Source organism: Hoplias malabaricus, chromosome X2, assembly GCF_029633855.1.
Source record: "Hoplias malabaricus isolate fHopMal1 chromosome X2, fHopMal1.hap1, whole genome shotgun sequence".
Classification (NCBI taxonomy): Eukaryota; Metazoa; Chordata; class Actinopteri; order Characiformes; family Erythrinidae; genus Hoplias; species Hoplias malabaricus.
In genome coordinates, this window is record NC_089819.1 from 39,958,107 (window position 1) to 39,971,043 (window position 12,937).

Consider the following 12,937-nt stretch of genomic DNA (forward strand, 5'->3'; position numbering starts at 1 on the left):
CTGTACCACACAGTGATGCAGCTAGTCAGGAGGCTCTCGATGACACAGCTGTAAAAATCGCTGAGGATTTTGGGAGTCATCCCAAACTTTCTCAGCCTCTTCAGGAACTACAGCCGCTGTTGAGCTGTTATGACCAGCTTCGTGGTGTTCAGTGTCAATGTGAAATCCTCACTGATGTGGACGGGGCTACCTTTTTACAAGGAGTTTTGTGAATCACTCACTACCCACAGCCTTAGATGTCATCCTGGGCCAGTAAAACCTACTCCTCAAGAGATCATTTACTCGCTCCATCCCCATATGTCCCATCTGATCATGAAGTGAGTTTCCTAAATTCAGCCAGCAACACAAGCTGGAAAACCTCTCCATCAGGTTTCTTACTGGTCCTATAGAAGTTTCTCTCTCATCACTAGCCTTCATCTGTCTCACTTCATTAGCTGCATGTTTGGGTCTGACTTATCATCTGGCCACTCCCCTGTTATGACAGCTTCTCTCAATCCATCTATGACTGTGTTTTTTCTGGGCCTCTATCAACTCTGCTTTTGACATTTACTCCAGTGAATCATGCTTCAGGCACGTGGGGTAGGCATAAACATCTGGGATACAGAACAGTGTAGCTTTTAGTTGCTCTATATATCTCAGAGAAGAGTCACGTAGCTCATCACTACTAATGAGTTGGCACATTGCTCTTATGCCTGCCTTTGGGATATGCTCATTATCTGCACCCTCCTCCTGCCCTGCCAGGTCTTGCCAGGCCTATAGTGTATATCAAAATCATATCAGGCTAATGCTGCAAGCCTGCACTGACCCGTGGCATTAAGCTTGGCTGTGGTAAGGATATACATAAGTGGGTTATTATCAGTGTGCACAGTAAAAGTAGTCATGGAACTTGTCCACGACTAAAAATTCAAGCTGGTGTATGGTATAGTTCTGTTCAGATTTGCTTAACTTTCTGCTGTCAAATGCTACAGGAATTAACCCCTCTGGGTACTCTTGATATAGCACACTCCCTAGCAACTTCAAACTTGCATCTACATAAAGGTTTGCTGACATCAGCAAATGCCAGTACTTTGGCATTAGTCAGACACTAAATAATGTGATGGAATGCATTACTGCATGCCTGGTCCCACTTATAACCAAATGGCTCCTACTCCCTCAGGTACATCTTAGCTCTCTGACTGTCTGATGCTCCACCTTGCTGTTTCAGTGCATGTCCTTTGGTTAGGTAAGTCAAGGGACTCATAATGAACTAGTAGCTAGCTATAAAGTGCTGGTAGTACCCACAGAGTCCCAGGAAGGACTGCAATGACTTCAGTTCAGTAGGCTGAGGCCAGTTGGTAATGGCCTCCGCTTTGGCAGGGTAATTGGCGATGGCTTCCGCTGATATTATGTACCCCACATATTTCACCTTGGGTTGACAAAACTGGCATTTATAAAGGGAAAGTTTTAGGCCTTTCTTCATACTTCTCCAAAGACCTCACAAAGACTATTAGGTCATCGAAATACACCATCACCTGCAGAAGGTTAATGTCTCCCACAGCCTTTTCCTAAGCCTCTGATATGTCACTAGGGCACCAGCAATGCCCTGAGGCATCTGTTCAAACTGACAGAACTCCAGGGGGAAGATAAAGCAGTCTTTTCCTTATCCTCTTCCACCATTGCTATCTGGTAGTAACCACTGCATAAATCAAGGACTGAGAACCACCTGCTCCCAGACAGATGCTTTCTATACCAGGATTCAAATATTATGGTGACTTGAGAGCCACTATCTAGCAAAGTGTCACATGAGTGACCATTCGCTTTACCTGTACCACTGTAGGAGGCCCTATCAATACTTTGTGAATGTTTTTAGGTTCAACAGCTTCTACAGCACTCTTTTTCACAGAACATACGACATCAGGTTGGGTTGCATCACTTAAGGATGGTCCCTTCTTTGTATTTTCTTTTGGACCGAATACATTTTTGAATAACTTTGCTCTGGTTTTCAGGATTTTTTGCATTTTGTGAAATGTCCAATCTCACAACACCAATTCTGTTTGTTCAGAATGTTCCACTAGAACGGCAACAGCAGACATAGGGGCAGAATTAGCCTTTTTGGTGGTGATTTTCTGTTGCAACCTCTTTACATGTTTCTTTAAAACAATCACCTCTGGATCAGAGCAGCTTGGGGCTATCACCTGAGATACAAATCTTGGTTTTGAGTTTGCTATTGGAACTGGCTGGCTTATATCTGATAATTTGTTGAGGTGCAATTATTTGTCATTGTACAATGTACAATGAAATGTGTCTTCTGCATTTAACCCATCTGTGGCAGTGAACACACACACACACTAGTGCACTAGGGGCTGTGAACACACACCCAGAGCAGCTGGCAGCCATCCGCGGCACCCGGAGAGCATTTGGGGGTTCAGTGCCTTGCTCAAGGACATTTCAGTCATGGATGTTCCCGCCATGATTGAACTGGCAATGAACATGCTAAAACACTTAGCACCTGATAATGTTTCCTTCCATCCAAACATTTTCCTGTACAAGTTTTCCTTTGACAATCCACAGGCTTCTAGACTTGCTCAGTTTAACTTTCAGCCTAGCCAACCTTAGATTACCATTTAACTTCCCCAGCAACCGCCGTGTCCAAGGAGCAGTAGTCGTCAGGGTCGTCATGTCGCCCATGTAAGCCCTGATTGTGGGAAGCCGCCATCATAAATGCTAATGGTGAAATTGAACATTCAGCCATTTCTAACCACTGCCATGATGTAACAAATTCCCCCATACAAAAGCAAAACTGAATGTTCTTAAAATATGCTTTAACAAGCCTAGTAACCTTATCTGACATCTGGAAAAAATCAAGGGCAAAGGCTATCTTCCAAACATTCTGCAAAGTCAGAAAACACTGCCTTTTGTACTGACGTATCAATTTTTTTTTCTTTCAAATAAGCAGCAAGTCTCCTCGTTATCACACTAAAGAAAATCTTACCCTCCACATTAAAAAGACTTATAGGCCGAAACTGTTCTATAGCCACAGCATCTTTCTCCTTAAGGATAAGGATACTGCCTGCTCTTCTCCACTCTTTTGGAATGATCCCTTTCTTCCAAACTATAACCATCAACCTCCACAAAAACTTCAAGACCTCAGGTGCATACTTGTACACACGATACGGCACACCTACTGGTGAAATATCTTGTGGCAACTCTAGCTCCTTTGCTTTATCCTTATCAGTACACATCATTGAAATGCTCCTCCAATTCCCTCTTTCCAACTTTTAAACCCCCAGATTTCTCTCTAACATATAAGGTCTTTACAAAATTAAAAGGGTTCCTAAAGAACACTGCCCTAGCATGTTCCTTCTTTTTCCTCAAGTCCTCTTTCCTCTTCCCCTACTCGCCTCCACTGTTTCTAAGAGCCCTTAACTCCTGTATTAGTTTATCTATTTCTACTTACCATCTTGACTTCACTATATCTTGTGCACTTTACTTTTTTATGCAACCTACCAAACCTTGCCATTCCATATTCATAAATAACTTTACCTAAACTATTCAGTTTCTTTTATGCTGAATAATAATAATTAGGCCTAATATGATGCTTTAAACACAATTACACATTTATGAGAAAATTTACAATTTTGGGGGAAATATGCTTATTTAAAGAAACAACATGAAGAGAGCTCAATTTAATATGTGCTTTAATAGACTATAGGTGAGAACATCGTGATGCTTGGAGCAGGTGCTCACAGCGGCTCTCAGCACTTGTATCAGTAAGTAAAGGAGGTGCGATGCTGTTAAACTGTTTTAGGACTCTTAATGATGTGAAGATCTGCCACGTCGTTTTCCTTCAGTTAAGTGTTCTCTCTATTTATGCCTCTACATTTAGTCCTTCTGGGCTTAGGAGTATTTCACTGGTGTTGGTTTGTTTTTCTCGTTTCCACGTTGCCGTTTTTGCAATAAAATATGAATTATTCACGCCTGTCTCTAGCCTTTGCTTATTTTCAGTATACTGGGAGCGCTTGCTCTTCACCCAGTCCCTTGTTTTGTTCTTTTGCTGAGTTTGTCCTGTAAAATGTTGAACACTACCCACAATGCAATTCGCTGTTATGTAGTGGCCCATTCTCTATACTTATTCTAACAAATATTATTAGCAGGCCCTTTCAGCTGTAATAACTCTAATTTTTTTCGAAAAAAAAAGTAGTAAACACCCAATATTAAGTCAAAATAAAGGGGATGTTTACTAATTTTAATTGGCTTTTGGTAAAAAGATTTTTCTATCAAATATCCCAATCAAATAACTGCATATACCTCTTAATGGTATATGGCTTAAAATGTGCAAGAGCCAACATTTTTAAGGTTCCAAATATGTCAGTGGGAGTTTTTAAATGTTTTGGGAAAAAATCCATACATTCCACTTCTCTGCTGCTTGTGTTAATCTATGTTTCAGTTGCGGATATATGACCGTTTTGTTAGCCAATTGATGGACCAATAGGAAAGCTTTAACTGGACCAATCAGATCGCGAGGTTTGTTTAACCAATCAGAACACTGATTTGTTGCTGTCAACCATAGCGCTTAGGCACCCTTTTATATATATATTTTTTCTTTCCTTTGCCACATGAGGATTGGGTGCGGCAAGGCCATAAACTAAAATGGCCGCTTCGTTCTTTATTGAGCACCCCCCCACCAAAAAAAAAAAAAATACACACTCAATCCTCGCTGGTGGGGCAGGGGTTAAGGATAGGGAATGCAGACAGAGTCTCGTCCAACATAGTCAGAGGAAGTCTGAGTGCCTCCGGTAGCTGGACAACATGGACGACTTTGAGGAGAAATTCTCGGAGCATTTGCAGTAGAGGAGAGTACGCGACAGGCAAAACGAAACCGCAGAAAGCAGGCGACCGTGCAAAGATTGCGAAGGCGCTCTCAGTTCGCCCAGCCCTTAACAGTCCCTGAGACCTTAAGGCCTTAACAATCCATAAGACAACACAAATGAGAAACTTCGAGTTGTCAGTAGTTAAGATTCAGTTAAGTATGCTAAGCAAGTTAAGTGTTTACAGAGAAGGTTATCGACCAATAACAGTAGCTCTACAGTCAGACCGTGCAATCCGAAGATTTTAGGCTACTTCACCACGCCCCCTTCTCACTCAAGCGAACCAATCGGAGTGGAGGAGGGCGGGACTAGTTTGTGAATGAAACGCTTATCGAAATTCTACGTAAGCTCTAGAAAAACAAAATCCCGGACGTTTGTAAAATTCCGCCCGGGCATATTTTTAAGTCTAAAAAAGAGGACATGTCCGGGTAAAAGAGGACGTCTGGTCACCCTAAGTAGTTAAGATACGACATTCTAACTTAAAACTTCATAGAGAGTAAGTGCACTGTGTTCCACCTTAAATCCAGGCGCGAGGCTCATCACATCATTGTGCCTCGCCCTTTTCCCCGCAATTTTGTAAACCCCTTGTCCACCGTACTCTTCATCAACTTCCCCACCCACTCTGCTGCTTGGGTATTTAGAAGTGGGCCACCAAATCAAAACATGCATTCATAAGTAATTATTTTCAATTATTTACTTGAACATTTATGTACAATTAGAACCTCTACATATCACCATTTTTTCTGCAAGAAAAACAAAAAAATACATGAGATGAAAAAAAAAATTCCCCAAAGGCCAATATAGAGCCCCGGAAGCCCCGGGCAAGGCGACGCCCCTGTGACAGAGTATTTACACTTTTTGTGTTTAGGGAATAGGGTGCCATTTGGAACAGAGCATAATACATTCGGTACCAGGAAAGCAACAAAAGCAGAGGTGAATGTATTTTTTACTCCATGATGTTCAATCTGATGTCTGAGGAAATCTATTGTAATAAATTTGCTTTTGTCTGCAGTCTGTGTCAATGACAGGATTTCTTTTGGGGGGAGGTGCGTGTCAATGCGGGACCTACACGTTGCTTATTGGTTTGACGCAGTAAAATATAAATATGCGGTTTTGATTTACAAATATTAGTTTTAGAGGTATAATGATTGGATGATGCCTGTTGTGTTTGGACTCTCTGGGCCACCGAATAGCCAAGGTATAACCAGTTAATACCCAGTAAACAAGGAACGTCCCTGGACGTTCAAAATAGGTCTAAAAGTAGTCTGTCTGTCAGGGACATATTTTAAACGTCAATGGACATCCAAAATCCATTTTAAAAAGTTGGTTAAGTGGTGACCAATCGATAACGTAATCTGGACGTCCAAAATGCGTAATATACAAGTAATTTATTTCGGGACCAATTAATAACGCCAAAAAACGTCCAAAATACGTCTAATAGTCGTCTTTTCAATGTCTGTGTTTGGATGTCTTTTCAACTTTCATTTTCAACCTTAAGAGAACGTTGATTAGACGGCAGTCATTACGTTATTTCAACGTTGAATCAACGTCTAAATGTTTACTGGGTATATTAAAACAGTGAATAATCAGCACGTAATTTGACCAGTGGTGTTAAAAGTCTTGCACATGTTACAGTTTGGCAACTTTCCCTCCTTTCATCCTTGTGCACTGAGCCAATCATGGCTCGCGGGGTGGGGGGGGCTTAGGGGGATGAACGCACGCACTATAAAACCCTGTGGATGGGAACTGAACGCCTTTCAGACATTCTGCACAGTCGTGGCCTAACGTGTCCTGGACGCGTATTTAAAGATGAAGGCTGTCATTCTTGCGCTCTCGGCTCTGGCGCTGCTGCGCGCGGGACAGGCTCAGAGCCCCGCGCCCACAGAGGAAGGCGAGCAATGCGCCACGTGCGAGTCCCGACAGCAGAGCAAGCGGATGCGCCTGCACTCCATCAAGGCGCAGATCCTGAGCTTACTGCGTCTGCAGCACGCGCCTAACATTAGCAGAGAGGCGGTGAAGCAGCTGCTGCCGCGCGCGCCACCTCTGCAGCAGCTGCTCAGTCAATACGAAAACGGCGAGAGCGCGGAGCACGACGAAGAGCAGGCGACCACCGAGACCATCATCGTCGTGGCCACGGAACGTAAGACCACGTGCTTTTACGCATAATTTCATTATTCTATTATTTTATACACAGGCAGGGCCTACAGCTCTGACGCACGTAATTAATGTATTCTAATTAGCATACTCTTATAATGAACAGCTGCATGTGAGCCTTTCATGCCCAGTGCGTGTGCTAGAGGGCTATTAAATCCCAAAAAGAACTGGACTGTGGAGCAGTGGAGAGAATGAGCTCCATATAAGGTTCCACAATATAGGATAAACTTTCCCAGAAGGGTAGAGACTGTTACTGTAGCAAAGAAAAACAAACTTCTGATTTATACCCGTCAGCTGTCCCCAAAGTTTAGGCCACTTAGTATATATAATGTTCATGCAAGCTTTTATTAAAACATGCTTCTGATGTCATGAAAAAATTATTATAGGCTTGTATATAGACAACATTATGGAATGGTTTTCACACGAATTGTACACACACATGCTTCTGAAGTTCGGATTTGATGGAATAGTTAGTGTTTTTATTGCTTTTAACATAGGTACATAATTTCACAGTGAAGAAAGATGTTGGTTATATTTGGTTTCAGCACAAGGCATGGTCCAGGGCAATGGAGCGCCACGCTGCTGCCTGTTCTCTCTAAGCCCCAAGATCCTGCCGGACAACGTTGTGAAGGCCCAGCTGTGGTTCCACCTGCGCTTGGGACGAGAGGCCACCACTGTGTCCATGCAGCTGTCTGGCCTCAGCAGCAGCTCCAATATCCACTCACTGAGCCTGGATGTGGACTCTCACACTAGCCCATGGCAAAGTGTTGACATGAAGCAGCCGCTCCAAGCTTGGCTGCAGCGGCCGAATAGCAGCTTCGGTGTCCAGATCAAGGCACTGGACACACATGGCAAGGACCTGGCCATCACCTCCGCTGAGTCTGGAGAGGAGGGGCTTGTAAGGCATTTCCTGCTTAGAGCATGTTTTATACATTTCAAATCAGAACAGCCATTAATGGAACAATCAGACATTTTTTACCAGCAATATTTATGAATTATTTTTTTTCTATGAAATTGAAGTCGTATTAGATGAAAACACAAATTCCTTTTTACATGTTCATGCTCCATTTGGAGGTGGCCATGTTTAAAATAATGATATGTAGTGTTTTTACCTTGGAATTACAGCTTCAGAATAATTGTTATGTACCACTATAGGGAGAATAGGGTCATTGCTTCTCTGGCCTCAGCACTGCAGACACTGCATTATGTAACCTTTGGAGGTGGGCAGGAATCCACCCCTCCATCCCTGTCTCTCTTGACTGCAGGACAGTGCTGAAAAAGCGAGTCTAGAGGAGCCAAGGAGCAAACATACCAAATCTTACATAGTGTTGCTTTATAGCAGGGTTAATATAAAATCTGATACGTCTACAGGCCTGTAGTTGTCAGCAAAATGGCTGCTACATAACATGAAGAAGATTTACTGGAGGAAATAACTATGTTCTTTGCTCTCACAGCAGCCGTTCTTGGAGGTGAAGATTGCAGAGAGTCTGAAGCGTTCAAGGAGAGACACGGGTCTGGACTGTGACGAGCGTTCAACTGAGTCTCGCTGCTGTCGTTATCCACTTACTGTGGACTTTGAGGACTTCGGCTGGGATTGGATCATTGCACCCAAACGCTACAAAGCCAACTACTGCTCGGGTGAGTGTGAGCAGGTTCACCTGCAGAAGTATCCACACACTCACCTGGTGAACAAGGCCAACCCTCGTGGCACCGCAGGACCCTGCTGCACCCCAACAAAGATGTCCCCCATCAACATGCTCTACTTCAACCACCGTGAGCAGATCATCTATGGGAAAATTCCTTCCATGGTCGTGGACCTCTGTGGCTGCTCCTGAGCCCAGTCATGCTACCAGGAGCATTTCATAGCCAGTGCTTTGCTGAACAATAGCTGAGCTTTTTAGGGCAAATCTCCGGGCCCAGGACTAAAGTAAAAGTTCAGATTCTCCCCAAAAATCATGTGCCTCAACCCAGACCAAGGCACTAAAAGTTAAAATATCACATCAAATCTTTGAGGACTTAAATAATTGTGGACCTCCCCTCAAAACAAATGTGCCACATTCATGACGTGAAGACAACACGTTAAATTTAGGCACATTATAAATATAGGAAAAAAATATTGTAATATGACACAATATTTTGTCATTGTGAATGACTACTAGGATGATGAAGTATAAACCAGTTTTGACAATTTACATAATAATTATTATTATTATTATTATTATTTTTACTGACTATGACTAGGTTAGGGCCCACTGCAAGCTGTGAGGTTGAGTTATTAAGTGTTGCTGCCTAGCTTTATTTAGCTACTTTGGTCTTAATATCTAGGCCAAATGGTGGTCTCTACGAATATTTAATGTCTATGGCCTAGGGACTGTGGACACCTACTTATTCCACATTTTTTTCTGAAATGAGTATTATTAAGCAGATTTGTCCACCTTTGCTTTAGACATTATACTAAACCATTGCTATGTGGAGTTGGTAGCATTTAGCAATGAGAACAATAGTGAGAACAGCACATCACAGACTTACTGAGTGGAGATCCATCTCTCCAAAGCATGCAGTTCCACTCCTCCACAGCTCAAAGCTCAGGGGTTTTAGACCCCTGTTGCCCACACTATCCATTGGATATTATGACCATAGGCTCATGTGCAGCTGCTCTAAAATTACAAGTTTTATGTAGGCTTTTCTAAAAATATTATACCCAGGGTGTATGATTGAATCAGTGTCAACAGTAGGTGTATCTAAATTTCACTCACTGTATAATGGAATCTGTAAACCCTCAGACATATAGTGCGTCATTGCTTTCTGATATGACATACATAGGCAAAAATGATGAAATAATTTTAGGATCGGTGAGAATGATAATGTAAATTCAATTTACAAAAATGTTTCTATCTCTGTAGCTGTATAAATAGTTAAGAAACAGAACTACAAATACTATGTTGTTAATATCAGCAGAACTGGTTGGAGAAGACCAGTCATGGTGAATATAAGCAAACGCTGTTTTGTAAAAGCTGCTGGATGCTTGTTGATGAGTTGTTTGACGACCTGAAAGCACCTCGTCCTCTGGTAACCGAACAGCCCCGCTAACCCTGCCTTGGGGCATGTGGAGTGGATTACGGCTCTTTAAAGAAATAAACAAACACCCAGCTTACTTTGCATGCTGGGAAATATCCCACTGGGTCGTGACAATAGCACTGGCCTTGGCCTGAGGACAACAAGGACGCCCGCAGATGGTCAAAGAAGAGATTTGCACAATTGGAACCCAAGAATGACTGTGTTTTCATGCACACAATCATTTGATAACTTCAGAAAATCTGATTTTTACAATAATCCATTCAGCAACTTTTCTGTCACTTTACCAATCAATGAGAAACTCAGTCTACATGAGTCAGGCAGTTATCAGATTTCATTTTTATTGTTGTTTAGCAACATGCCAATAAATTCAACAGCACATAATGAAAATATTAAAAATATCTTGGCACAGTTTTCTCATTAATGTAAGGTAACTTATATAAGGTAATTTGTTACAATTTAACAGTTATAGCATTTATATAGGCATTAAGAGTTTACAGATTCTTGTTAACCCCTCTTTAAATTGTTTTCGTCACTGCACATGTGCAGATGTAAATAATTTAAAGAAATAAGATTAAGGGAAAACATGTGATGACAAAATCCCATTACTGTGCTCTTTATATGATTTGTTGAAATCTTATAGGAGATTTTGTTCAATCTGTTGTATACATGACAATTATGATAATGAGTTAACTGCCAAAATCCATTAATTATCATGTGTAAATGTACATGTGAACATAGTGTTGACCAAGACATGTCTAGTGTCTGAGGTTTGTGTCTTTTCTGTTGGCACTGGAGCTACTAGGGCAATGTAGCTAACAAGAAAGTTTTATAACCCACCAAGCATCGATTCCAATGTCATCACACACTCACCTCAAATTGTGTGGTGTTGTCTCGTAAATGGTTTCTGAAACTGTATGACATACTGTTATATATAGACATGGATAAAAATAATGGGCTTGAATTAAAACATTTGTGCCTTGATGGATCTAACACATTTTAGCTAAAGAGGACAATATGTGAATGTTAAAAAGTATGATTTTTAAAAAGTCAGTAGATATGTTTTCTATCCTAAATTGATTGTATACACAGTGCTTGTTGTTCATTCTAGAATTCGTACTCTGCAAGTCTTCAAAGATCCTTTCACTTGAGCAGAATAAAATGACAATGTACATTGCTTCCCAGTTAGCTACAATAACTACTTCTTATTTAGACAATATTTTGGGACATTACACTCTTAAAATTAAGCTGCTACAAAGGATTCTTTGAGTGATGAAGAACCTCTGGTTGTCCCACAAAGAACAATTTGTGCTTAATTGTTTAAATGGATGAAGAACCTTCAGACTGAGTGATTTTAAACCTTAAACGTCTCTTAACAAACACAATTCTTTATGGAATCAAAGGTGGTTATTCTATGGAATCGCTCAAAGAAGCCTTTGTAACACCGTTATTTTCAAGATTGTACTGTATTTGATGGCATTCAGCCTCAAGAGCATTGGTGAGGTCAGATAAAATGTTGGATGGCTCTAACTTAACCCAAATTTATATGATTTAACTCTATTACTCCAAAGAATGCAGTGCCATTGCTCCATAGCCCAATGCTGGAGGCTTTATTTCTCATTGTCTGACTCTAGGCATTGAGCATGGTGACCCTAGGCTCATGTATAGTTGTCTAAGTGAGCTCGTTTATATTGCTGGTGTCTTTAATAGAAGCTGAGCATGCATAATTGAATGTTTATGTTTATAGTAGGCACAACTATAAGCCAAAAAAAAGCCAAATTAAAAGGGATATCCCCTAATGTTTGTACTGAAGTGTTATTTGGGCCCTTGGATTTGAAATTGACTGAATATAGCCAGTACAGCCAGGCTAAAGCACTGTTGTCTGAAACAAGTTAAATGAGATCTGTTGCTTTTTTAGCACTTTGTTTATTTGGAAGGATCTTGAGAAAAAGGAAGTCATATTTCCAGAGTGGTCTTTACACACACACAACACTAGCCACAGATGTCTGGCAATCTTCTGATGTCAATCCAATAACAAATAAAAGCTGTTAGCGCTCAATAAACCATGAAACTGAGTTCACTGGAGACATTGTCTCTTCTTTCATGTTAATTTTATTCCTCAGATTGTCTTGGTTCCTATATTTATCAATTATATATTTTTATGAATCTGTCTTATGCTGTTTGGGAAATATTTATCATACCTTCTATCTCTTCCAATCTGTAAACATTTTACTCTTAATTCCTATTGCTTAAATGGCTCTCTGAAGATCAGTGTGAAATTAGAGGGTTCACTTCTTAATGTTTAACTGCTCCTTAACAAATACAAATTTACTAGTGTTACTAGATGCTTTATGTGTTAGTGACCTGTGTTAGAGCTGGGCTAGTTTAGGACACAAATATCAAAACTGTCACATTTCTGCTGACACGCTGATGAGATTTAAGTCAGTCCTGGTGCATGGGAATGCATTCTGACCCTTGTATGTTAAACAAAAATATATATTTTAAACACATTCTTTATAGGTGAGGTTTGAAACAGACATTAGCATACACTTTTAGATCAAAAGTTAGTGGATCACCCAAAATTTCTTATGAATTAAATCAGCTTTAAATGGCTGGAACATTGCTACAAGAACTTGATGGCAAACTCAAGAGCACACGAGTGAATGTAGATATACAAATTGGTCACAATAACGGAATGTTATAAATGATCAGAATGGGTGCACCTTAACCTAGCTGAATTCACTAACTTCTACAAATGTTTAGACATAACATGTGCATTTAATTATTGCTATATATATTGATTGCAAAACAACAGAACAGCTGTTGCACACTGCAGCCTATAAAATATTTATCAATGAAAC

At 40.8% G+C, this 12,937-nt stretch overlaps 1 protein-coding gene across 1 annotated transcript; it reads left to right on the forward strand.

Annotated features, from left to right (window-relative positions):
- Positions 1-6,656: 6,656 nt before the first annotated feature.
- Positions 6,657-12,134, forward strand: LOC136676418 (growth/differentiation factor 8-like). Its single transcript, XM_066653420.1, has 3 exons — positions 6,657-6,987; positions 7,547-7,899; positions 8,456-12,134. The coding sequence occupies exons 1-3, from the start codon at positions 6,657-6,659 to the stop codon at positions 8,834-8,836; spliced, it is 1,065 nt and encodes a 354-aa protein (XP_066509517.1). The 3' UTR covers positions 8,837-12,134.
- The last annotated feature ends 803 nt before the right edge of the window (positions 12,135-12,937 follow it).